This window comes from Lissotriton vulgaris, chromosome 3_1 (genome assembly GCF_964263255.1).
Source record: "Lissotriton vulgaris chromosome 3_1, aLisVul1.2, whole genome shotgun sequence".
In the NCBI taxonomy this organism is placed as follows: domain Eukaryota; kingdom Metazoa; phylum Chordata; class Amphibia; order Caudata; family Salamandridae; genus Lissotriton; species Lissotriton vulgaris.
This window is the reverse complement of record NC_141689.1, coordinates 548,784,312-548,812,166: the sequence shown is the minus strand read 5'-3', so window position 1 is coordinate 548,812,166 and position 27,855 is coordinate 548,784,312. Positions and strand designations below refer to the sequence as shown.

At 46.0% G+C, this 27,855-nt stretch overlaps 1 protein-coding gene across 3 annotated transcripts in view; it reads right to left on the bottom strand.

The window, feature by feature from the left end:
• Positions 1–27,855, bottom strand: part of LOC147726770 (baculoviral IAP repeat-containing protein 1-like) — a 929,669-nt gene that overhangs the window by 763,301 nt on the left and 138,513 nt on the right. For all 3 annotated transcript variants that reach the window (XR_015309289.1, XM_086960817.1, XM_086960818.1), the window contains exon 2: positions 10,642–11,227. Coding sequence is in view for 2 of the 3 variants with exons in the window: in XM_086960817.1 (XP_086816943.1) it covers positions 10,642–11,224 (583 nt within the window). In the remaining variant the exon portion in view is untranslated. The remainder of the gene's footprint in view (positions 1–10,641; positions 11,228–27,855) is intronic.

Below are 27,855 nucleotides of genomic sequence, written 5' to 3'. Positions count from 1 at the left end.
CTAGCTTGTGGGCGATGGCGTCCCTCCGTGACGACAGCCTGTCGACTTTATCCACAATGGTGGCAAAGCCCTGCCTAACCTCTCGAAGGATTTCTTGTACTTCGGCAGTTGAGGAGGTTGCCATAGATCCCTCAGCAGCATGTCCAGATTGTTCCCGGTCGCCTTGGCTAGGCCGGGGCGCTTTCTTGGTAGCATCAAAAGTAAGCTTGGGTTGGCGCGTGTCCGGTTTGCCCATTGCGCCACTCAGGTATGACAGGGATCACCGCCCCCTCGCTCCTACAGCGCTCAGGCACAGCAAGGGTAGGCGTGGAGGTAATGGATGCGTTAGGCCGCAGAGTGGGAGAGCTCGGCGTGTTGTGTAGGTGGGTGCACTCACTACAGTGAGTGCACCCACCTAGACAACACGCCGAAGTGCCTTCCAGAGGAATCTGGACTCGCTGGGGTCCAGATCCCTCTGGAAGGCAGTCACCGCTCCCCCGACCTTCACACCCGCGATCTGCGTCAGAGCTCGGGCCCCGCCGTAGATGAGAAGAAAAAGCATCCCTCTCAATTCAACTCACAACGTGCACTGTCAGGCCTCCCGAGCCCGCCGAAATCTGGGGACCAAAATGGCGCCGGGGGCTCACTCCCTCTGCAGCGTTTCTCTCAGAACGGGTCAAGCGTGATGGTGTCAGGCACGTATTCACCCCAATGACTTCCAGGGGTCGGCTCTGTTCAGGCTTCTTTCTGAACCATGGCGCGCACATGCGGGAAGGATCGCAGTCCAGGGGTGCGGCCAGCACAGTCCGGCCAGCCACGCCGCCTCCTCGGCGTGGGATAGTCTCTGCGGCACCGCAATGCTCCTCGCAGGTGGGGGCTAAGGACCAGGGCACTGCACCCCTTAACAGTTCTTAGAAGCAGGCAGCGTCACCGAGCGGGTCAGCTCCTCCGGGGCGGCCGTAGCAAGGCCGGGCTAGCCACGGTCCCGCGTTCGCACTCACCCCAACGTTTCCCAGGGGTCGTGACTGTTCAGGGCTTCCTCCACTGTGTAGCAGTCAGCAGCAGGTCCAATTCCCGCAGGCCGCGATGTGAGGGTGCAGCCGATGCGGCCCTGTCAGCCACGCCGCAGCCTCGGTTCGGGGTAGTTTCCGCGGCCGGGACGCGAGTGTAGGAAGTTCCGCTTATAGGCGGGGCCGCCTCTCGCCACAGAGACCCGACAGATTTCAGGGGTTGCAAGCAAGCGCGAGGGTCAGGATTCGGCCGGTAGGTGCTGCAGTGTAGGAACTAACCGTCTGGAGTGTCAAAGTCCATCGGTGCGTCCAATTAAAGGATAATTAAGAGGATAAATGACGCCGGCGGCAGGAGCTCGTTACAGAGCGGCCATCTGCTAGTGCGCCACCTAGCGCCCCCCACTTTTTATATCTATACCCAAATAAGTGTCATATTCCATAATTTATTGGTGGTGGATCTTGATTCTTCATGGAATCAAGCCAGACAGATGTTTAGGGAGGATAAAGTAAATACAACCGTGAGTTATTAGAATAAAGAACTGTATTTGGGAATATACAAGCATGTTAAGAAGATATGGTCAAAATACAAAAATATACTTGGATAAAATTCCACGAAAATCAATATAAAAGGTATTTTGATCACATTATTCAAGTCTAAGCAATTGCAATTTTCATTGTATGGCCTTCTGAAATGGTTGAATGCTGTATCTTACACCTCGTTTTTAAAACACGATTTTCCATGCAGTATCAAAAAAACTGCCCAAAATGTGTCAGGAAGGGAGATAGCTGCACATGTTCTGGTCCTGTCATCGTCTAGAGACATTTTGGTGTTTTAGTTAGCAGTAAAGATAATTGGATTGAATATTACCCCCTCACCTACGATGAATCTTATCAGATTAGTGGATATAGAAAAAACAGAGCACTCTGGCACTGAGCACTTTATATTTATAGCCATACTCTTGGCTCGCTCTCTGATTACCTGTTATTCAAAATCTTCTGTTGCCCCAGGGGTGGGTGAGAGGGTAGGGAAATGCAGGAGATTAGTCACTTAGGAGCCTGGCTTCATGCCAGAGTCAATCGCATGGATCAATATGTAAATGGTAATCCTGGACTTGAGAGTAGTAACAATCATTCAGTTTGGAATTTAAAAGGAAGGAAAGCACTGGCACTTCATTAATTCTAAAGCACTTCAAGGAAGGTTCAGCACTATCACTTTTTGTAGGAAATGCACTTTCAATATATATATTTCGGTACATGCAATGCACTGTCACTCAAAGAGCTATATGCATGACATTTTTTCTTGAGAGCACATAACTAATCACAATAACCACTGGGCTAACCACTATCCTTGGGTTCCGAAGTAGCATGCTACTCATCGTAAAGTTCTTTTACGCCTTGTCAGGGGTAGTAAGTCAATATATAAAGCCAATTATAAATACAATACAATACTGGAGAGACAGAAATAGGAGCAACTTGTGTGGTTTCTTCCAAGGAATTGGCAAGTCTTTAAAAGCTTGTTTATGCTCTTAATGTGGGGCATGGTTACTACTAGAATTATGATATCTATGATTGCTGGAAATAAAGCCCTTGTCTTTTTTTGCACTAGGATGCTGATCCAGATGAACAAGAGAGATTTGTACATAGATTTTACTGACTTGAATGTATGGAGGTTTAGAGAATTGAATTATAATAAATCGATTCAGATAGAAATTGGATTTTATCATCTTCCTTTCAGTTTATCAGTTGCTATTGTATCTTGTAATGAATTTGCATTACCTGGGAATAATGCATTAAAGTTAATAAAAACAAATTAATTAAAACAAAGTGCACTCCATTAAAGATGATGAACTATTTGCACTTGCCCATGCTTGTATTCTTGCTGCTCAAACGATTTTACTGACTCAAATATGCCTTTGGAGTAGCCTATGATTTTGGCCTCCTCTGGATTCTAAAAGGGTTAAAGAGTTGCTTGATGCTCATATGCTACCTTTGAAACCTGCAGTTATAAAATATGCTGCACTTAAGTCCTCTGAAGATTAATTGTCTAGGGTAACGCCGTTGCTCATCAAACTAACAAAAGACTTCTTTGTGACCGAGGTCTGAAGCCCCTATGTATGTTTCTCAGACGGTTTAATTTCGTACAGCAACTCTGAAAGATGTGTCTGATTAGCAGGAATGTGTCACTGAGATGGAGAAACAGGCTTGGCTGAAAAAAACAGTAAAAGGAAACCTGATGAGGTATGGAGGGACAGCAAGAGGACATTGTTTTACCTGAAATTCCTCCTCCCCAACATCACCCGAATGTTCCACAGTCTCACCCACTTCAGCAGGGCTGCATGATTCGTGCTACAAGTACTCACTATAGTTCGCTCCATAGTTATCCTCTGTTGCCCAACAACATTGCTGCTCCTATGCTACCCATCAAGGTCACAGTATGTGGGGGTCACATGTGGAGAAGTGGAGAAGTGTGGCTCACTGGTTAGAGCAGGCAGACCCTGAAGCAGAGGTCAAACCCGGGACCAGGGTTCAATTCCCGACGCGGCAGGGTCTTGAGCTCAAATGTCCACGGACTCGATAATTCTCGCTTCGGTGCCTGACCTAATCATGGGTTCACACTCTGCAACTCTGGGCATTAAGCTTGTTTAATCTCCACAATGGCCCCCCGCGGCGGGATGCCTGGCTTTCACCTTGGGGATGCCCTGTAGGGGCTATCTCACAGGGAAAAGCCAGGACGGGTTCCCAAGGCAAGCGCTTAGAGACCCCTGGGTGATAAGCGCTATATAAATCTAATATACAATACAATACAATACATGGAACCAAAACCATCCCCCCGATACCCACCCACCTCCATTCTGGCCAATTCACCCACATTCCGAAAGACATTCTTCAAATGTCTTATTGTTGTCCCTACTCATATGTTTTGGTTTTTGTTGTATGTTTTTCAAGTGGCTTGAAACCTTTCCTTGAACCCACGCTGATGCAATTACCTTTGTGAAAAGGTGGATTTGGAATTTTGGACTTGACGTACAATGACATTAGTCGCAAAAACAGACTTTTTGTGACCAGTATCTAATTTTGGGAACTGACCTATGCACTAAAGGTCAATTTGTAAAATTACATATCAGAGTGGGTCACAGTCCAACTTACCCAATTATTATAAACTAGATTGGTTGCTACTTAATACTTAATCTGATTGACCGAAACCACAGGATAATGTCCTTCAAGAGTCAGCAGACCATCGCTCACATAATCGTTTTTTGTTTTTAAACAGAAAACATTTTTTAAAGCAGCCGAATTTCCTTGAAAGAAATGGCCTGCTTAAAAAAAAATATATATTTTTTTTTAGTGAAAGTTTCGAGTGAACCTCTGGTCCACTGCCTACCGCCCCTGAAAAATGTACCCTAATTCATAAAAGGGTGGGGGTCCAAAGGCGACCTCTTCCATTTTGCGAATAAGGTACCACTCCCACTTGGAAGTCTATAACTTATAAAAGTAGGAACTTCCAGTGAGCAGAGATACCATAAGCAGGAAAACATGGAAGTTACAGTTTACAATCATCAAGCATAGTATAAAATATTATGTTTAATTTCACATTCCCTTCCTCTTGCTTTTTCAAAATATCAAAAATTTAATTAATACAGATGTATTAATTACATTGTGGGTGATTCACACAGCCAATAACTGAGGAATACTTACGTAAATGAGTCCCAAGTGAATCGCTGTATTTTTAATGCCGTATTTGGCAATTGTATCCATAACACATAAGGAATCACTTCAAACTGCATTAACTTAATTCCAAAACCTTAATAAGTGGCATGTTAGGGAATACTGTAGCACAGGGAAACGAAAATCTCTTCTGATAAATTGAACCAGAGGTGACTTTTTTATCCTAGCTAGCACTTTCAAAACCATATTTCAAGCCAGATGTTTTTGATATCAAATCCCATACCCTGGCTACTACTCTACGAGAGACTTACTGTGGCCTTAAAAGCTCGCAGTGAATTATTAAAGGAGAATCAATCCTCTTATGCAGAAAGATATTAAAGGTGTCTGATTGTAGCTATAGCTCGTGTTTCTACGAGGAACAAGCATCTTTAGCATGTCATCAGGACATCCAATATCACACCTAGATAGGGGAATCCAAAGGTATGGGCAAAAAAACACTCATCCATAAATCAGGAAGGTTTATATTTGAAATGATCTAATAAGTCCTTGCCTGATGTTTTTTTTTATATTTGGATCTGGTCTAATGAGCCCCTGTCAGATGTTTTTTAATTTGGATCTGATCTAATAAGTCTTTGTCAGATGTTTTTTTATATTTGGATGTGATCTAATGAGTCCATCCCAGATTTCTCTCCCAAGGCCCATGAGGGTGTTACCATGAGGATGTGAGGATTGTCCTAGAAACATTGCTAAGTGTGTCCATGAACAATTTTTAGTCCACAGGGATCCACTGGGTACCACGTTTTACACTTCCATACAGGCATTAAACATCACAAGCAGCTCTTCCTAATCACCCCCACTCATCTACTATATAGAGAAGCCTATGCGAAATCTTAAAGATCCTTTTTAGGTCTCGCACATGGTGACGCACCCGCCAGCGAGACCTATTGTTATTGTCTTGCCTGCCAAGTGATACAGACCAGGGCACGCGCCGATTGGGGTCTGTGTACGCGCCTGTGAATACGCGCATGTGCACATCTGCATTTCGTCATTGCAAGGTCCACTTTCGTTTTTGGAATGCGCACGTGCACTCCAAGCGCAGCACGCTCTGTCTTGTTTCATCACCGAGCTTTACTTGTTTTAGCCCGCAAGAATGCATTAAAAAAACGACAATGCAAAACCATTTTCAAACCAGCAAAGCTTTGTTTAAAAAAAACAGACCCAAAAAAAACAAGTGGTTCTTTAATGCTTAGTACCGGAACACGTTAACATTTGTAAACATTTAAAGGGTTGAAGCATTACAGAAGGATGTATTCGATTTCATGTAATCATACACTATGTAAATGTTACAGTAGATGCCACCTTGCCTATTTCAGTACTTTCAAACATGCTTTCTAAAAAAATGTTTAAAAAAAGAGGCCTGGTTCAAATATTTGAATACAGTAATACACCAGATATGTCAGAAAGGAAGTGCGACGCTGAAGTAAAACATTTTTTTTTTAAAAGACGCGAATTTATATTCTCGGCAAATCATTGAATGAGGTGTGCCTGAAGAAGTGGCACTTTGGATCCTCTGGCATATTTCCATTTCAATAAACATTACAAGCATCTAAAAAAGTGGCTTCAAGAATTGTAAATTCGATGCGGCACACTCCCCCCTCCGACCCCCCTTCGACCTCACCTCAGCGGTTCCTTTCACGAGCCCCCTCACCCCGCCCGCCTCTGGGGGTCCTGCTGGGGGTCCATGAGGACTCCAGCCTCATGGCAAGGTGCCACCCTCCAGTCCTGAGCCCACCCCCCCAGACCCCGCTGTTCACCTATGGGGGTCCTGCTGGGGGCTTCTCCTAAGGATGTCGGCGCTCGGCCGCCCCCGCCCGTCCAGGCTCTGCCCGACGAGGGCCTCGTTCAGTGGTCCCTGGCTCCGGGTCAGCACCGCCACAAATAAAGCGGCTCTGATGGGACGGTTCTGCTCGCCCCAGTGTGCCTGGGGGTGGTTGCCGCAGGCGCAGGCGCAGTAATGGCGGCGACAACATTCCGCGAAGGCTCCCGTCTGCCCGCGCGTGTCCGCTCTGACGTAGGGCACACGCACGCACTCGCGCAGCCATTTATTAACAGCGTCCAGCGCGTACGCGGAACAAACTGTAAACAGCAGTCCGCGCGTGCAACTTGTTAAACTACCAACCGTCAAAGCATCATGCGTGACCTGCTTGCTGTGAGCAAGAATTACAACGGGGACAATGCTCTGCCTTTCATTCTTCAAAGGTCAGTCTGCTGAGTACTGCCACATTAAATACAGAGCTGCCCAACAGACACTTTGATCGTGAGTGCGAACTAAAAAATATTTAGTTACTCATTTAGTTCCGTATCCATGTTTACCTGCGCCTCTTCTGCCGGTTCTATTTTCGTCTAGAGGAGCAGGAAGGGAGCCTATTGGTTCATTTAGGGCAACACAGAATCCCCACTGTTGGAACTTAATATCTTGATTTTAGGAGTTAAACTCTGGCTTCAAGGAATCTTAATCCAGAGGTATCGTCGTGTGTTCAATATGTCATAAATGAATTTAGCTTCTTCTCAATGTGACAACAATACCGTTGATATAAACGGGTTTATAGTTCCAAGTCGGAAATATGATTTTCATACACATAAATTCTTGTTGGTTATGTGATGGGGTAGGGGCTGTGCGGCAACATGCGCAGATTTTTTACACATTGCCACACCCAGCCCCCAGCATAACCACCACGTGACCGTCCGCAGCGCGCAACAGGCAGCTGAGCTCGCTCAAGTCACCACGAGCGGAACATCGCGCCTTAAAGTTGGCCCCGTCCCCCGCCGCTCGAGGCCCGACATGAGTTTGTCTGGTGGTGGGGGTATTACAATTAGGCAGCAGCAGTAGCACCAGGCTGTCCGGACTAGGCCTAATCACAGCCGGTGCAGGGTGTGTCTGGCTGGCTGCTCTGTGTCCCGATTCCGGAGTCCCTGCAGGCCGGCCCGCCCACCACAGCAGGTAACGGGCAAGAGATCAACGACGACGTTAACAGCACATGTATTTCTCGTCGTACTGTGTTGGTGTCTTTATTCTGGTAGTGCTGTCTCTCGGTGTTCATTTGCATGTACACTGACACCTATCCGTTTCAACCAACATTCTTGTCTATGTGTTTTTGCAGTGCCTTTGAATATCTAGTAGCATAACAGGTCAGTGGCCCCCTGTGATTCGTGATCTGTTCTGTCAGAATTTGAATGCATTCTAGCAAGTTCTTTAGTGCACTTGTGTAACTGCTGGTATGCGTTCTGTCAGTGTGTCCTTTGTTGTCTTGTGACATATCCTGGCCGTTTGTAATTCTGCGTCTACTTACACATTCTACATGTCCATATGCCTGCTCTTGTGTACACCTTGTGCCAGTGTGCACTTGTACGTCTGCTGTCAACGTCTGTCGCCGTGCACCAATATAGACAGATCAAAGTTACTGGATGGGAGTGATTGAGTCAGTGTTTATCGCTGTTAATTCAGAGTTAAGAGACAGTAGTACTTTATCTTTATCATGAAACAGACACACACACTTATGTCAATTGTCTTTCACTTGTTAACCGCCCGTCCCCGGCTGTAAGTAAGTTGAAATCCGATTCCTCCTACTGCCTAAACAGAACCAATGCCAGCCAACAATTCCCACAATGTGATTTCATTTTTAGGTCGAGCTATTATATCCCGCAGGGATTAATAGCTCGAACATATAGTTGGGGAAACAAACTCATTGACCAAGCGGATTCCAAGCGGGTCACGTGCAGTTCATGTGACCTAGTCGTGTGAGACGCTCGTCCACGTCAAACCCATAAGCCTCGCAGCACCAGGATTCAATGGAATGCCTCCCAAGCTGCTGCCCCGCCCGTAACGCTTCGCCATTGCATGCTTGGCCTTACTCACACCCCATATGCTCGTTCCCTCCCACTCGCTCGCTCCCCTGCTCCCCCGCCCCCATCCCCATCCGCCTCGCACACCACCATGCTCCTTCCCTCCCACTCGCTCGCTCCCCCGCCCCCGCCTCCATCTAAGCGACCGCCCCCATCTTACCTGAAGACATTTCACACAGTTTTGTTCAGCTAACGTCACTTTGGGTTTCCGTTTTTCTTATATTCAACTAATTTGTTCCGCGGAGGCTTGTTATTTTTGCTTCAATTTGTGTTGTTTCGGTCACTGGAAAGGCACTCTTGAAAGCTCAGTCGAAGGGGTACTGGGAGCAGGCAGCATGCGAGACAAGGAAGCACCGTGCACAGCAGCGCTTCCGAGCAGACAGTTAAAGGTGCATTTTCATTCTTTCTGTCTATTAAGTTTTGTGACCCCATGGCAAGGTGAGACGAGTGATGCATAAACATGCCCGAGGTTTCGCAGTCGACCACACTTAGCTGCACGCTGGGGTAGACAACCAAACACCATACTACAGCCCCAGAGGTGATCTCTCCATTGTGTTGGCTACTTCCTTCTAGTTGTTTATTGGATACGCAGCAGGAACAGTTTATCATGAAACCAGCACACCCTCTCCCTGAGCTTTGCACTTACCAGACTTCAGCTCAATATGTGTCTTTGATGGGGCAGGTAGGATTGCGCAAATTTCATGGTAAACATGTGTAATTAGCTCCTTGCCTCATCTCTTTCACCGTGAGAGAAAGCTGCGCCAGGGCACTGACTGCGTGTGCCTGCACTGGAGGGGCCGGGAGTAAAATACTAACAGCCGCAAAGAAAGAAGCGGCGACAGAGGGCTTTACCTAATTCCTGAGCCCTGCTACTGGAACACATTACGGCGTGTGTATTGTTTCTATTTTTTTCCAGTTTTGTAGTTTGTGACCCCGACCAAAGACGCTTTATATGAGCATCAGTTATATTACATAAGAGCACATTGGTTTTTCCTAGGCACAGTCAGACTACATGATTTGACCGATAACATAGGCTATTGGGCCGAAACTCGAACCTGGTTTTCCAGTTCCAAAGTCAGCAGCGCTGTATGTGTTAATACTTTTGCACAGCAAACTGAGTTGTGGTGCAACCTCATGCTCGTCACCTCTGAGGGTTTGGAAGGCAATTCAAGATTGTGTATAGCAACTGTCTTATATGTTTGGATTACACTTAGATATTACATTTTACATCTTCACAGAATTTAGGCACAAGCGGATCAAATCTTCTTCACAAAACCACATAATTCTCCAACTTCCAGAGTCATCAACTTCGCCACTAAAATGCATCCTGTATCTCGATTTTTTTATTATTGTAATACATAGATTATTGTTTTAGAAATATTTCATACTCAGTTCTGTCAAGAGCTTTGTCTTAATATATCTAGTAATTCAAAAAGAATATGCACTAATAATTATGTTTTTCCCTCGGTGACTATGACTGTCATATCAAATATCCCCCTTTTTTCCTTCTAGTATTGGACAGGGTTATCCTAAAATGATGTCCGCCGCCAGAATTCTTTGTGGAGTAATGGCAAGGGGGTAGGGTTTAGATCGCCACTACCTAAAGTCCAAGTAATATGGTGCAACCTGTGATGATTCCCATGCCTGAGCGTGGGTGAAGGTAATGTGCATTGCCTTATGTATAATTTACCCAACAGCCAAAATTCTCGTGATGTATCTACCCGCATTTTAGTGGTTCAAGAAACGTGCTTTCTTCCCCAACTGCTAACAAAGATTGGTACTGTGTGTCCTTCCTGCCACTGCAGACAGGACATTCTCTCTCCGAACGCTTTTTCTTATTTGTAGAGCATGCATTTGCACTGCAATAGGTGTCGCATTTGCCAGAGTTTAAGCTATTGACATTGTAAGTGACAATGCCTTTTATTTATCTGATTTAAAAACAACACATAAATAAAAGGCTGTGTCATTTACAATGCCAATAGCTCAAACTCGCGTAAATGCGAGACCTATTGCATTGCAAATGCTTGTTACTTTAGCCTTTACAACACGTAAATAGCAAGCATTGACAATGGAGGTTTCATACCTTTAAAGAAAAATCCTGCCTCTGCGAGCACACCTGGGTCAATCCTGGCATAAAATGGCCACTGCTTGAAGGAGTCTAGTCGTGCATTCTCTGATCCATATTCTTCTGGATTTTGCCAAGAGTTCTCCTCTGCTTTCTGGACACGCACTTCATACTTGCCAATATTCCCTATTTCTTGGCCTTGAATAAATTTGCAGTCAGGTCTGTGTTTCAGGTGATCTTCGTAGGGTTGTCTTCTGAGACTCATTGAGCAGAAAATCAAACCACAGCAGAAGCACTGGATACTGTCCTTGAGGCCTGTGCTAAAAAAGCCAGCGCTGGCCATCTTCGTTGGGGACCAGGAAGACAAAGGTTTCAGAGATAGGAATGACCTCAACCTCTCCAGCTCGCTTCTCATCTTGAAGTTGTAAGTCTTGGGCAAAGCTCTTTTAATTTCTAAATACTCCTTTTCCATTTCTGGGATCAAATTCTCAAAATCAATGTTCAAAAACGCCAGTCGGTTCCGCAAGTCAGAAACATCTAACTCAGGTGCTATCACATTCATATCCATTTCTGCTGTAGAAGGTTTAGGAGTGGTGTCCATTTTCTGAAAGGAAAACAAACTAAATATAAGAATTACACCACAAAAGCGAATTTTTCTTTGTTATGTACTGCAGGGATTTTCCAAAACATGTGAACAGAGTTAACGTTGTGACAATTCATAAAGAAATGAATATTCACACTTTCAAGAGCCTCAATATTATATGAATTGCACAAGTCTTGATAATTCCAACAGAGTACCTGCTAATGTCGCAGCAAAGAATTTCACTGCAAATTTGAATGTTATTGCCTAGGCACACATTTTATCTTCTCAATTACAACCTTTACCACAAGACAAGCAATAGAAAATATCTCTGTAATTTCAAGTTTTGCAAAGGTTTTTTGCACAGTGGTAAATGGCTGCTGGATTTTTCACTACAATTTTACATTTCATGAAGCTTCACTAGGCACAAAATCTTTGCTCAGGAAAACAACACTATTTGCTTGTATCATACTTTTGCGTGGAACCACAACCCTGGAGTTGAAAAAGATTATGCGTCCCCACAATTGTGGGACAAGTTACGATTGTCATGCACATATGGCTGTAGAAGGGCCCTTCCACCTTAAATAAACACACAGTAGCCTTAGTTGTGGGTAAGTATCTGTTTAATCCTCGGAGCGCCGGGAAAACGCTCTCGCTATCTCGGGGTCCGGCCGCTAACTAAAATGGCCGCCCTTCCGGTTCCGGTCTCCGCCCACATGGCACACTAGACAGTCACCACATATCTCCCCCCTTTAGCACCCTCAACAATATGTAAACAGTTCAACGGAACAGTCTTACTTGATGCTCATTGTAAAGTCATCGAACTTCTTAGGAACTCTTACGACTCTGCCGGCTCTCGTTCTCACCGCTTCCATCTCACTCGCACCTCCGTTAGATCTATGGGTGGTGTTCTGACCATATCTCTCGCTGTTGCTTCCTTGCTCCAATTCACGTTTACTCTTGTCCAGTTCCTTCCTACTTTCATTCTGAGTCGTCTCTTCTCCTGTTCCTTTGTCTTCTCCTTCCCAGATGTTGCCATTCTCACTCTCCTCACTTTGCTCTTCTTCTCTTCTTCCACTTCCATGCCCTTGCACATCTTCTTTAGGGTCCAGTCCTCCTTCCGTAGCCGTCTACCATTTCAGGATCTTGTTACATTTAGCCATCCGGTCTTGTGACCATACTTTGCCATCGCTTAGCAGTGCTGATCGGGCGTATGGTTCAATGACTTTGAGGGGTGGCGTGAACTTACTTTCTCCCTTCTTTTTCAACGTCGCCATTTTCACCCTCACCCAGTCTCCTTTCTCTAAGGTCACTCGTTGCACGTTGAGCCTTTTGTTGTAATATTCTGTGTATACTTCCTGTGCTCTCTCCAGGTTTCTTTTCACCACTGCAGGGGACCATTTGCTTTGTACTACCATGTGTTTCCACGCCAGGTTGTCCTTGGTGAACGGTTCTCTTCCTTTCAACACTTTGAATGGACTGTATCCTGTGCTTCCCGGAGTGATGCGGTATGCCCATAGCATTTTGGGTAGTTGATTCTCCCAATCTTGACCAGCGCTGATTGCTGCTTGGATGGTTCCTATTATCTCTCTGTTGAACCGTTCGGCCAACCCATTCTCTGCCGGGTGGTAGATGGGGGTGTGTTTCACCTCTATCCCGTTCCGGGCCATGAACGCCTCCCATTTGGTTGACACAAACTGCGGGCCATTGTTACAGGTTATCACTTTGGGGATCCCTTCCTTCACAAATATCGCATTCAGGAATGACAGCACCGCTACCGTGTCCACAGTTTCTGTTACTTCCACCTCCGGCCACTTTGAGTACCTGTCTACCATCACAATGGCATATTTCTGCACTCCTTCGATGTTGAGGATAGGCCCTATGATGTCAATGGATATCATTTCCCAGGGGCTGCTGGGCACAGGAAATGTATCCAACTGCTGCCTTATCAAGGTTTGAGATTTGTCCGCCCAGGAGCATGATTCGCACATCCTCACGTACTTCTCCACTTGGGCGTCAATCGCAGGCCACCAGTATGCCTGCTTTGCCAACGCCTTGGTCTTCGTGATTCCTTGATGTCCTTCATGCAGAATCGCCAACAGGTGTTCCACCAACTTCTGGGGAGGAATGACTTTGTCCCCCCTCAGCAATAACGTGGGATTCTCCCCTATCGACGGTTCTTCTCTCACCTCCCAATACTTCCTCATCTGGCTGTCTAGGTGTCTCTTTTCCGGCCATCCATGAGTCACAGACCCTTTGATTGCCTCCAGGGTTTCATCTTGGCTGTATGCTTCCGCCCATTCTTGTTCGCTGATGACTTGTTCCAGGTCCTGCATGGTCGCCACCATGTATCCTTCCCATCCGGGGGGTTCCTGTTCGTCCGCTCCCTCCTTAGCTGCCGCTCTGCTTAAGAAGTTAGCGACTCTATTCCTGGGGTCTGGTATGTACTCCACCTCGTACACATAATCCAGCAGCCTTAGCGTCATCTTCGCTATCCGCGGTCTAGCATGTGTGTGTCCATACAAGGTTAGCACCTTTATCAGGGGGTTGTGGTCCGTGCGCACCAAGAACTTAGCCCCCCATAGGAATTGCCTGAAACGTTCCATCGCCCATACTACGGCCAACATCTCCTTTTCTATTACACTAAACTTTTCTTCATTTGGGGCCAGGGATCTGGACGCGAAGTAGACCGTAGAGACCTCTCCAATACTTGATTTTTGCATCAGCACCGCCCCCAGCCCTCTGTCGCTGGTGTCTGTGGTTAGTATGGATGCAGCTGACTGATCAAAACCCTTGAGAGTATGGCCTCGCTCATCTCCTTTTTCAAAGCGTCAAACTCTTCTTGTTCTTCCTTGTCCCACTTGAACCCGTTTTTCTCCTTCAGTAGTTGTCGTAGATGGTGTGTTTTTGTAGCAAAGTGTGGGATGAACTTGCTGTAGAATTCAGCCATCCCTAGGAATGACCTGACATCTTCCTTTCTAGAGGGGGCTGGTGCGTCTTTTATCGCCGCCTAGTTGGCCCTCTTTGGCTCAATACCTTTCTCACTGATTTCATGTCCTAGGTATGTCACAGATGGTACACCAAACTTGCATTTTCCCCACTCAGCTGTGAGTCCGTTGTTCTTTAGTATCACCAGTACTGCATGTAGCTTGTCATTGTGCTCAGGTTTGGACCTCCCCATTACGAGTATATCGTCCTGGAATTACTGTACTCCTTCCACCTTTTGGAACATTTTATGCATCAGTTTTTGAAAGACTGCTGCCGCTGACGCTAGTTCAGACAAAACAAACAATATTTATTTATGATTTTGGAACTCACATGAGATCCACATAAAAAACAATAACATAAGAAAAAAATACAGTTACATGCAATTACGGAAAAGAAAAAAAGAAGCAATTTCATATCCACTAGTATATATCTGGAAAGCTTTTAAAAAAGTTAAAAATTTTGTAGCAAAACATTTCGTTGGGCGGATTATAAATGGCATCCATTAAAGAGCTGGCAGTCAAGATACTTAATTTTAAGCAAATTGGTCTCAACCACTTTCGTCAGTTTAACAGAAGGGCCGGGCATACAAAAAACCATGAGCAATGTCCTGGATCGAATTATTGCACTGGTTGCACGTTGCTGAGGAACCATACCATCTGGATAATAAATTGTTCAAAGGGAGAAGGTCCTGCCTCAAAAGGAACCAAAAGCGCTGTATACCATGAGGAAGGTTCCAGGAGACATAAGGTTGCATGTTTCTGATTAGATAGAAATCAATGACCGGAGAAACACCTTTCTTTAGGATAAGGGTATCCCTATCCATCCCAAAACTTAGATTCCATGTGGCCAGTTTTAGGGTGGACTTCAACTGGTGTGTCGATAGCGTAAAGAGAGTTGATTCTTCCAATTGCAATAGAGCAACAGCCCTTCTAAAATTCTGTACGATTAGAGAATGCTCTTTTAGGGATCCCAATAGTTCTTTTTGTATAAGGTATCTTAAAGTATCCGGTTTTCCCTTTGCCAGACATGAGACCCATCGTACTATCCCAGCAAGGCCCTGGATCCAGCTGCTATGCATACCAAATTCTAGCCTAAGGGCAGCCACAGTACAAGCAGTGTTAACCGTAGTTAAATACCGTAAGAGTCTGCCCTCAGTAGTATGTAAAAAACCCCATTGGCCCAGTTCAAGTAGTTCGATACCATAAAGCTGACGCTAGTCCAAATGGCATACTCATGAATTTGTAACATCCGAACGGTGTTATGAAGGATGTTAGGTGGCTGCATGTAGGGTGCAATGCTACTTGATGGTATGCCGAGGATAGGTCCACCATAGAAAACCACTTTATTCCTTTGGTTTTCATGAGCATCTCGTTAATGCGTGGCAGGGGGAATTTGTCAACCAGTATGTTCTTGTTGAGCTCTCTGAGGTCCACACACAACCTCACCTTCCCATTGGGTTTTTGTGCCACCACTCAGGGCGATAGCCATTCCGCACTTTCAATGGCCTTTATTATGCCTCCTTTCTCCAACCTTTCTAGTTCTTCTTGTACTGCTTCTCGGCATCGGAACGGTATGTTTCCAGCCTAGTGGCTCACGGGTTTGGCTCCTGCCTTCAAGTGTATCATGTGCGTGAATTTTGTTAATTTTCCTATCTGCCCGCTGAACACTTCAGGATACTCTCTCTTCAATGCCTCTTCCTCGTATCCTTGTTCAGTATCTGTAAGCATCACCTTCTCCACTCCTCCCGATTAAGTTGAATGTCCAGGGCACCTTGGTCTTTCCATCCGAGTACCGAAGGCACCTTTTCCGACACATATAGCTTACAGTCGGCTTGGAGTCCTTTGAATTCAAACAATAAAGGACAATACCCCAACATAGGTATCCTTTGTCCTGTGTAGGTGACTGGTCTCAAATCCATGGGATGTAGCTCCTTCCTTATTACCTCTTGGAATTCTTCTTCCCATACCTTTCTCTGCACGATCGTGATGGGAGATCCTGAGTCTGCCACTATGTCGATCATCACTCCTCCTATGTTCATTTTTAGTACCGGTTTGCTGGAACCTTTGCAGTCCACGTCCAACACTTGGTCCGCTATGTAGAGAACTTCTTCAAGGTACTCTTCTCCTCCTTGCACCTCTTCTTCGTCGGGGCTACCTTGGTCGATGTACTTGACTGCTGCTCCTCTGGGTTTTCGTCTACAGACTTTTTCGTAATGGCCAAATATGCTGCAGAACTCACACTTCGCTCTGAATGCTGGACACACTTTGTCATTGCCCACATGTGATGTGCTCCCACACCTGTAACAACCTCTCCTCTTTTCCCCACTCGTCTCCTGCGGGGCTCCCACATTCTGCTGGTTTCTTTTCGCGTATTGGCTTCTGGGTGGTCCCAATTGTTTGGATTTGTCCCCTTTGTTATTCACCATCACTCTGCATACTGTCTGTGTGCTCCCCGTGTCCTTCCTGGCTGCTTCTGCGCACCTTTTGGACAATTCAGCTTTCTTCACCAAGGCCCACACCTCCTTGAGGGGCGCATCTCCATTTACCGACAACTTTTCTTGTACTGCTGTGTTTTGATCTCTCACCATTTCATCATGTAGGTCACCGAACTTGCATGTTAAGGCCAATTTTTGTAGTGCTGCTACGTATTCGTCAATAGTCTCGCCGGTCTCCTGCTTCCTCTGGAAGAAATTGCACCGATCTATGGCCACACACACGACTGGTCTATAGTGCGCATCTAGATCTTCTATCGCGTGTTGGAATACGTCTGTGTCCGTTGCTTGCCTTGTTATCTTCACTATGTTGTCGTAGACTCTTATACCTCCCGGCCCTAAATTGTGCAGGAGTATATTCTTCCTCCTTGGGCTGGAGTATTCTGCGTCGCCCTCTTCCTCCAGTACCGACAAATAATTGAGAAAGTACCTCTTCCAGTCCTCCCACGGCATCGTGGGTTCTCCTCTTTTTGGCAGGAAAGGCACCATACTGGTGAGTGATGTGGAGGGTGTAGCCATCTTTTCGTTGCCCCTTGGATTAGCTTGGCTTGACCGTTGTTACTAGGCGGGCTGCCCGGTGCTTGCCTTTCTTCTGTTCTTCTCTCCTGGTTCTGTCTGCCGTGTCGCCGCCTGATGCCCCTCGGGGTTCCAGGTTTGCTTCCTGCTTCCCCCCCCCCGGGCTGAGATGTCCACTCCCCCTTTGAGCGGTCTATCTTCTGTGCTCTCGAGCCCTTACTGCAAGGGTTGCGTTGTGGCTGTGCCCCACAAGCCCTCGAGACGCCTTGTGTGGAGCTTGGCCTAGTACTGTGACTCTTTGCCTCTGGTGCTGCCCTTGCATCCTGCGCGTGCTCCCTGCTTGGGCTTGTTTCCTCCCTTTTTTTTTTCTCTCACCGGCTCCGTTTGTGCCCAGCTCGGTGTTTTCGCCGCTGTGCGGTGTCTGCTCCGGCCCTCCGTACTGTGTCCTGTGGCCCCTTATGACTCTCGCCCTCTGCCACGCTCTGAGGTATCCGTTCGATTTATTTCTTTATTTATTTTCCGTTTTGACTGTGTGCTGTTCGTTGGTCCTCGTTGTTTTCTGGATCCCGCCTCGTCGCCATTTGTAGAAGGGCCCTTCCACCTTAAATAAACACACAGTAGCCTGAGTTGTGGGTAAGTATCTGTTTAATCCTTGGAGCGCCGGGGAAACGCTCTCGCTATCTCGGGGTCCGGACGCTTACTAAAATGGCCACCCTTCCGGTTCCGGTCTCAGCCTACATGGCACACTAGACCGTCACCACAATGACAAACTGAAAAATGTTGTGATGTCTGCACAGTCTGCAAAAATAAAGCTTAACAACTTTTACCGCAACTAATTTTTAGATATCCTACACTGGTCTTCTGTCTGTTCCCATGGTTCAAATGCTACATAATGTGAATGGCTAAAGGTTTAGGGAATGTAATGGCCTCATGCAGTGGAGTGGCTGCTTTACTTAACCCCTTGTGCGCTGCTCGAATTTTCGTGCTGTGCGGGCGAATTAAAGAGTGAGCGGTGTTCGGACGGCCCCCGCCCGTCCTCCGCACACGCCCACCGTGATGTCAGATGGCCGGGGGCCATCCGCAGCACGCAAGGGGTTAAACAAGCATTCGTAATGCAAACGATCTCGTATTTGAGAGAGGTAGAGCTATGGGCATTGTAAACTGCAATGTCTTTTATCCATGTGTTTTGGTTTGTAGTGGAGTGGATGTATGTAGTGTGGAGTGGAATTATGTGTGTTGGATTGGAATTGTTAGTTGTTGAATTGTGATGGGTGAAATTGTGTGGTGTTTAGAGTACTTGTGTGTTGGTATTATGCGGCATGGTGAATAAATAGGGGTGAAAGCTGCACAGAATAGTTAGAAAGGAAGATAAAGAGGGCTAAGTAGTTTGTGCATGAATTGGTGAATGAACTGCTGATAGAGAAGCAGAAAGAGTGCGTGACAAAAGAGGAATATAACAACTACTGGAAGGTGACATGTGACGGTAGCACCTAGAGGCGGAGGTTCTGTAATACAGATTACAATATAGTATGTTACTTTAAACAACCACTCAGGTTCCCAACAGATACCAGTACCTCCAAGGCACTATAAATTGTGCTAAGTTTTAGATACATAGTTAGAGATGGATAGCAGGCCAGTGCCAAGGAAGAAAATGCTCCCATCCCACAACCCCTCCGGCTGCTGTATGAATTATAAAATACAGCAATAATGAAAGTTCAGTGAGTTTTTCCGGGATATGAGCCTGCTGCACTGATGAAAACTACGTATCAGCACAATACCATACTTCAAATCCCAGCTCCCCAAGTTCACCACACTTTGTGGTCCTGTCCACATCCCGTTTCCACATATACGCAATTGCCCTTATCTGACAATATCCAAAGTGCTTGGAATGCCCACTTAAAATGAGCGGACTATGGTATCTGTTTATAGATTACATTTCTTTTAAGGCCTCAGGAGTTTATGATTCTTACTTTAACTGTACATTAGAAAGCGGTGTGGTCTGAATGGGTTGCTGGGCCGGACGGTAGGCAGACTTGAAACGCTAAGATAAACTTTTAAATCTTATCTTAACAGGGCTCAATAACCACCTGCTATCTGGGAGTAGTCCTAAGGAGCACAATGCTAACATTCTGATTGCATAATTCGTTTGAAGGGAGGGTAGTATTGTGCTTGTTTTGGGGGGCGGCGGTACCTACTGCCATCCCAGGGAAATGCAGTAACCAAAAGGTCGTTTAATTAGGGTGGAGGGGGCTCGGTCTAGAACAAGATCTTGTGACATAAATAGATGCAGTGGTAAAAGAGGGGGGAAAAAGTAAGGGAACTGACTCAGCCACAGAGCCATATGCCTGTAGGCACCTGCTGAGAGAACTCCTTTTCTGATCTCTAGCCTGTTAAAGTATTCATTAGACATTAAGAAAACACTTACAAAGCCATCTCACATATTCTTTTAGTACAAGATTGTGGTAGGATCAGGATATGAGGGCCTCAACCTGCATGTTCATCATATTTACTATTGTTAATATTGAAAAGTTGATGTCAATATGAATAATGATACATTTATATATAAATACAAAATTGCATCTTAATTGACTAATTTGTCCATTCTGAACTCCACGTCATCCTCGACTCAGATATATGTATCTAGGCAGGCCCTGAGGCCCAGGCCTGAAGTCACTGATTGAAAGATCACAGGTGGGGTGGCCGGCACGTAGCCAGCAGACAAACATTCAAACAAGAAATCCCAGATCAATCCCACAGATCGGCGCAGCAACACCACAATGGTCCAGGGAGATTGGCCCTAATAAAGCACACAGGGTCGGAGGAGTGTGCGCATTCCCAAAACACCATAAACTCAGATACCAATGAAGTTAGGAACACATAGCCAGTCAGGACAAAGCACACAGTTCAGGTAGTGATCATGCACTCCCAATGTCGACATCTGGACACATTACCCACTGGCCGCACTGAGTCCACTTAAGGTCAAGGCCCACCTGGATTCATCACAAAATACATTCATTTAACACTCCAAAGACAGAGGCTCACATTCCTTACTAAAAAAAGATCGCCAGAACAATTTTATTGCATTCAATGATCGGTATAAAAGTCTATGTTAGACTGATTGTAAATTAAGACAGTCCTCAGACCCTATGCCTGTGACTGTGTTCCTGGATTCATTGTCTAACCAAAGGAACTGTTCCTGTTTTGTCAAATGCCTCTTGTCTCTTGTTTTTTTAATGGTATTACCTGTTCAAGCAATATTTTGGAAAGCCATCATCGGAGCTGATTGGTACCTCGAACCGGACTGCAGCCAAAGGAAGGGGACCCAGTCTGGACGGATTCACATTTGCGCTATGCGGAAGGTGAGCAGACCCTGCAAATTATAAGACGTTCTGCTGAATCCTAACTTTAGGACTCGTAAATGACTTCTGTGTACCCGCCCAAAAATCAAGATCAGGGAGAGCCATGGGAGGATTAACTATTTATATAGACTTGGGCCTTCCGGGCAGTTGCTCTTGCCTAGACTGGAACTCCCACAGGATTCAGGCAGTTAGGTTTTCCGGGAAGGGGCTTAGATTTGTAGTTTTTAATATCTACAACAATGAGCAAGCAGGAACCCACACCCCTCTTGCTGCCGAATTGGATCATAGGTTGGGTCAGGAGTCAACGGGCCAAAAAAAGGGGCAGCCACACGCACTGTTGGTTATGGGAGACTATAATTGCCATCTGTGCCCGGCACTGGTTCAAAAAAATACAGACTGGTCCCAGTGCCCCATGGAGAAGGGGCCGCACTTTTCCCATACGCCGACAGGGTTAGCTTTTAGTACGCTCCGGCTCAAGTATGATCTTGAGCATACTATCAACATGATGGGGACGCAGGAGGATGGCACACTCCCACCTACATTTAAGGGCAGAGGGTGCTCATCCTTCATTGACTACATCCTGGTCTCAAGATCTCTGATAAATAAGATAACTAGTGCAGGGATTGAATGGAGTGGTTTCAGTGACCATAACCCTCTCGTCTTGGAGTTGTTGTACAGGGTGGGCCCAAGAAATAGAGCTCAACACACAATCACTGAGAGGGCAACAGATCAAGGCAGGAGACTAAAGTGGTCCAAAATTGATGGGGAAAAGTTCTACAAGGACCTGGTGGACGCCGGCATCTTGGCCATCAATGATTGTTTAGATCCAGAGGTTCACGGTTTGAGGCTTCTGGATGCATTCGATCAGATCGCCAAGTTGATCGACGGTCTTCTAAAGACTTGTGTGCCATTAAAGAACCACGGGAACCCTCGATGGTTTGATAAAGACTGCTCTAAAGCTTTGAGGGAGCTGAAAAGCTGCCTTAAATCTAAACCAAGGGTCCCCCATAAAGTGAAGGCGTGTAGAGAAAATTATAAAAAAGTGATTAAGAGGAGGAAACTTGTTTTGCAGGCAGAAGCGTGGGCAGATTTAAGAGAAGTAGGGGAAAGAAAGGATCTAGTGGGATTCTGGAGGATTATTAATAACCCAACTTTCCAGGAAAAATACACTCCGGAGATAGGGGCTAATATCCTCCCAGAACAGTGGGTTACCCACTATAGGAGCCTGTATAACCATGAGCCTGGCACTACTGTAGAGTCTTCGGCTATCCCAACTCAGGCTCCACCGGTTGAATTCACCATTAAGGAGATCACCGCAGTGATTGAGGGTTTGACTAAAAATAAAGCCCCGGGGCCCGACGGAATCCCCCCAGATCTGTTTCTGAGTAGTATCGAACTTTGGGCCCCTTTAATGACAAGGGTCATTAACACTGCTATTACCTGCGGCCTGCCTCCGTCCTGGTCAAAAGCGGTAATTGTGCCGATTTTTAAGAAGGGCAATAGGGACGATCCTAAGTGTTACCGCCCGATCTCCCTGATCGATGTGTCAGCAAAACTACTGGGAAGGGCAATTCTTAACAGACTGTCCGAGTGGACCGAAGAAAATAACATCTTCTCGGACACTCAATACGGATTTAGGACAGGGAGGTCCACTAGTGACCAATGCCTGAACCTTTACATGCTGACTGCCAAATATACCATGGCTAGTGATGAATCCATTTATATGGGTTTCATGGATTTGGCAGCGGCATTCGATCACGTCAATAGGGAGAAATTGTGGGGCATGATGTTTAGCATGGCGATTGAGAGTGGCCTAATTAACATTCTGAGGGAATTGCACAGTGACACCACGGCTAAGGTCCGTTACAATAGGGAGGGGGGATTGACTAACTCTTTTCCCTGTATGAGTGGAGTCCGGCAAGGCTGCATCCTTGCCCCTTTTTTGTTTTCCCTGTATATTAATAATTTGGAACAGTTTTTGTTAGGATTAAAGGCTGATTGCCCAAGGGTCGGGTCGCGTCATATTCCTGTTCTGCTTTATGCAGATGACGCGGTGCTGATTGCACGTACACCCAGGAGCTTACAAATCTTGATCGATGGATTTGTTAAGTTCATGGGTGCCCTGGACCTCTTTGTTAATTTGGGTAAATCCTATGTGCTCCTGGCGGGGAAAAAATCTATCTCCAAATTCACTTACTCAATAGGGAGTCACATTGTAGAAGAGGTCAAAACGTTCCCCTATCTTGGTGTAACATTTGATGGCGCCTTACAGTTTGATTCCTTGGTGGAGGAGCGTTGTGGTAAAATGATCGCATCTAACGGGGCAATAGCTAGCTATGGCAGGAGGCTAGGAAGATGGTCCCCGGAACAGGTGATGAACTTGTACAGCTCTGTATCATGCTCCAAAGTTATTTATGGGGCAGAAGTATGGGGCTTCGTTAATACCACAAGAATCCAACGGGAAGAAAACAAGTATCTGAAATCAATCTTGAGGGTACCCCAAAGCACCGCTGGATTGATTGCCCACAGGGAGTTAGGGAGGCCATATATAGAAGATCTGGTAAAACTGAGGCCCATAGTAGCCTGGTTAAAAATCTGGGTCAATCCTGATGCGTCACTCAGTAGAGAAATCTTATCGGATTGTTTGGAGAGGGACAAATGTATGCGCATCCCCTGGCTCCATTATGTGAAGAGGAACTAGGTTTTGGGAACCTCTTTACCAACCCTGCAACAATTGTAGCCCAGAACAAGTTGCAAGTAGGGAACATTTTTCTAGAGCGGAAAAACCTATGCAGAGCTGAGGCGGAAGGGTGTAAAAAGACAGCGAGGGCCCATAACCTAGTGAAGAGCGTGGAGGGTATGGAACCATACTTGTACCTCATGTATAACGCACAGGACAGGTTCTTGATGTGCCGTTTCAGGCTGAACCTACTCCCATTTATGTTGGCATCACCAGCAGGATTTGCTACATCAATTGAACAGAAGGGGCCCTGCGGCTGCGACAACAGGTCTCCGCAGGACTCCCTTCACTTTGTTTTACTTTGCCCCTTTTATGCAATGCCCAGACGTAGATTCCTTGTAAATCTTTTTAAAAAAAACAACTTGGTCCACGCTAGGGAGGCACTAGTATTTTTACAGAAAGCTGCGGACCCCTTAACACTATGTAGTATTATGAATTTTATCAAGGTAGCGGTCCGTTTAAGGCATACCAGGGGAAAAGAATGAAATGTCTCAAATTTTATGCCTTTTAAGTGTCATACACTGTTTCACTGGTTGTATTTTATGCTTTGTTTATACTCTGTACAAAGGATCTTGGTAATGTTTAATGACTTTTTATTATGTACATATGTGTGTGCTTTTATGGTGTTTTTTAATCACCGAATAAAGATTCTTTGACTTGACTTGACTTGACTTCTGTGTATACCGAAAGTCTTAAAGTTAGGATTTTTCTCAGTTTAGGAGTAGTATAGTTAGGAGTCCTAACTTTAGGACTCCTAGATGCCTTCTGTGAATACCGAAAGTCTTAAAGTTAGGATTTTTCTCAGTTTAGGAGTAATAAAGGTCAGAGTCCTAACTTTAGGACTCCTAAATTACTTCTGTGAATACCGAAATGAGTAAGTGCCTTCTGTCAATACCAAAATGAGTAAGTGCCTTCTGTGAATACCAAATGGTAGTAAGTTTAGGATTTTGTCTTAAGATAATTCTGCGAATTGGGCCCAATGATATCACTCACAAAATACACAATACAAATATTCACAAGAATACAAGAAATGTGCCGACGCGCGTTTCGGAAATGAGAACATTTTTTGCCAATTCCTTCATCAGGGCGCTGTAAAATCAGGTAGGGTGGTGGCCAACAGCCATCCTGGATACAAGTACAGTTCCTTAAAGTGCAATAAGATGGGCTCAATAAAGATACATACTATATATGTTTGGTAATAGTGATGTCATCTGGTAACAGGAAATAGTGAATTACAGGTCAAAGACGATGGCGCCTCTCCCCACTATACGGGATGCTAAAGATAGCTATGCTGCCTATTAGTCGAAGAACAAAATATAAAGGGGTCCGCGTTATGCAATACCAATTTAAGGAAGCCACATTTAGCAAAAATTTAAGTGTCGCAGTACGGGCTACAACACGGGGAAGGCAACACACGCAACCTGGAATAAGGAGTAGCTTGATGAAACAAGGGGAGCTCAGAAAAGTCTGCCCCTACTTCTTCTGGCGAATAAATCAAAGTGATGGGTATAGCTGTCCTCACGGCTAACAGAGACTAACAGGCCAGCAGGCCTAGGCAGTCACAGAGCAACCCCAGTCGGGTGCAAGGACTAGGCCTGGTCGGTAAATTCTGTTCTAACGCATAGAACCCCAGTATCGAGGAGAACATGCACTCTCATTGATTTAGGCGAACACCCATGAGTGACATGAAAGTTTGTAGCGGGTCTAGACAGGGATACAGCTAGTGGGAGTGAGAAAGGGAGCCCGAGTCCTCTGGTCACCGATGACGAGGGTGGGCACTGCTGCACCCAAGCGCATGACAGTTATAGGTTAACCACAGGGGAGATAGTGGAGAAAAAGAAAGGAGAGATCTTCGCAAGCCGGTTCTGCGACTTGTTGGCAGACTAGACTGAAGAGAGGAACCAATTTCATCGGGCGTGACCTAGGGGAGGGTTTTGAAACAAAGGATTTGGATATAGCAGAGGATTGCTTCAGATATGGTAAGTGAAATCCTAACTGAAACTTTCCCTACATGCAGCAATGCATCGCGGGTTGGGAGATAAGGCAAGCCAAAAGCAAGAGAGAGACAGTACAGAAAGAAGTTGAGCTTGGTCCGGGAGCGGGCGGCCCTGGTAAGGACAGCAGTAGTTGCAAAAGCACAGTAGGCGGCTGCACCGATCGGGGTACCTACTGGCACTACGGTTCAGAAGAGATAAAACACATAGTAGTAGGATCTGAGGAAGTAGTACGGAGAACTTCGAAAGGCAGGACCTGGTCACAATCCTTCTTCCCCTCCCAGAAGTAAGCCAAAAGGTCAACAAGAGTTGGTCTTGCGTTCCATGGATAACACACAAACCCCCAACCTCACATCTCCTGTGCTGTCAGTGACTCGTCAGTCTGAGGAGGAACCACCCTTAACAGTGCTAGTAAATAACACGCCCTACAGCTTCCTGATTAATACAGGGGCAACCAAGTCATGTTAAAAGAAGGGATTCTTCCCCTATACAAAAACTTTATGGGCATGCTGGAGTTCTAGGGTACAGTTTTGAGGGTCCCCTTCACAAAAACCCTGGAGTTGTACATAGGAGGCAGCTACATAAAAGGTTAATTGTTATATTACCCCTCATACCCAACTAATCTCCTAGGAAGAGACTTAATGGCTAAACTTAACATGGCCATTTATTTCTCAAAAGATGAAACAATGACCTGCTCGACCACTGGGGTTTCTCCATTAAGACTCATGCCCTTAAACCACCCTCATCCTACCTATGAGGGCATCACCCACCAACCTGACAGCCTTCTTCAACGGAGTAATTACAATTATTGGTAACACACTGGAACTGTTAGGCAAAAAGTTACAGTTGCTCAACAAATTTGAGTTCTGCCGGGATGGACATCATGACTTGGAACCCTAAGAAGAAGTGCTGTTCTGCTTGGAGGCTGTCAAATTATGGCCTGATTATGGGACCTTGCTAGCCACCGACCAAGCAAAAATGCTATGGGAGTGTATCATCTTCGTCACAGCCGGCCTCCGTGTACGTAACTTAACGGATGCTCAGCTGTTCAGCGAATGCCCAAGGGCCACAGAGCTTGAGTTTGCAAATTCCCTCACTGTCAGGGTGGAGTTGTGAAATAGGACAGCGCTGTCCATGGCAGAACTGACTACATGGCATAAACAAGATCTGCTGGCATTGCCGCAACAACTATGGGCAGAGTGACCTTATGACGTGAACCTCAAAAATACCCTTAAACCCGTATGGATAAGGCTCGGGGAAGGGGCCACCTACCCTAGATAAGCTCTCTAGGGAAGTTGATGAGGGTATAGCGCCTAAAATACAAGCACTAATTGATCAGGGGGTTCTCCATATGGGAGTATCTCCCTGTAACACACCGATCTTAAAAGTAAAAAAGAGAAAAAAGGAGACCTGGTGCCTGGCACAGGACCCACGCCCCTCAATGACGTAGTCCCAGAATTCCTGGTAGTGCCATACCCCTCCAAAATAGCAACAGAGCATGCCCCCAAGTTAGAATTCCATAGCCGCAAGCCAGGAACCACAGATCCAAACACACTGAAAAGACATGGTCAGAGGGTGAGGAGGGTGCCTGGGAGAGGGGAGGCAGCAAAGTCCATCAAAGCTCCAGGCGAGAGTAGAATGCAGAATGTGCTTACCCCATATCAAACGCACTTCTAAATGGAAAAGCCTATTTGTCCGACACCTCCCTATCACTAATTCCCGCAATATCCCATACGGTCTCAAACTTTCCACCACTCCCTCCCCTTCCTTTCCGGGCGAAATTGATATCTCTATCTTCAAATCTGGAAACATTCTCATCCAAGCGTCTGAAAACCACCTCCACATCTTTGAATACCACTTTAGCTCTCTATCCCAATCCCTCACACAATCCTTGAACCCTTCCCTCTCACCATCTCAACCCCTAGACCCAAATCCTTCCATCTTGTCCCCGGCCCCCCTATCTCCTCTCTCGGACTTACCCCAACTCTCAGTTCCTTCATCACCCATCGTCTCTCCTGCCCCCCTATCTCTTCTCCCTGACTTACCCTCCTCCTCTTGTACACCCAACATCGTTACCCTTTCCCAACAGCATTTGACCTCCCCTGCCTCCATCACTTTTACAAATACTGATTCCCTTCACCTCCTTCCACCTTTATCCCCTCTCACCATTTCACACTCCTCTTCCCCAATCAAGTGATTATTCTCAATCTCTACTTATAACCCTCGCTCTCAACATTATAACTTGTTACGACACCCTTATCTCCCTGTCCCCTAATATCTCCCAGTCCCCTAATGTCTCCCAGTCCTCCAATGTACATGTCCCCCTTTCATCCCCCTCAACCTATGACTCTCCCACCCCCCATGTTTCCCCTAAACTACCTAATTCCCCCGATACCCGCATGCCTTCTCAGGCTCCCTCTTTAATCCCGAATTCCCTTGCTCGGCTACACGCTCCCCTCCTTTTGATCACCTCTTGAACAATCCCCCCTCATCCTCCTCCCTATACAACGCCTCAGCGATGCCTCCAGCCTCCCCACCTACTCCCTTATATCCCCCATTCTAAT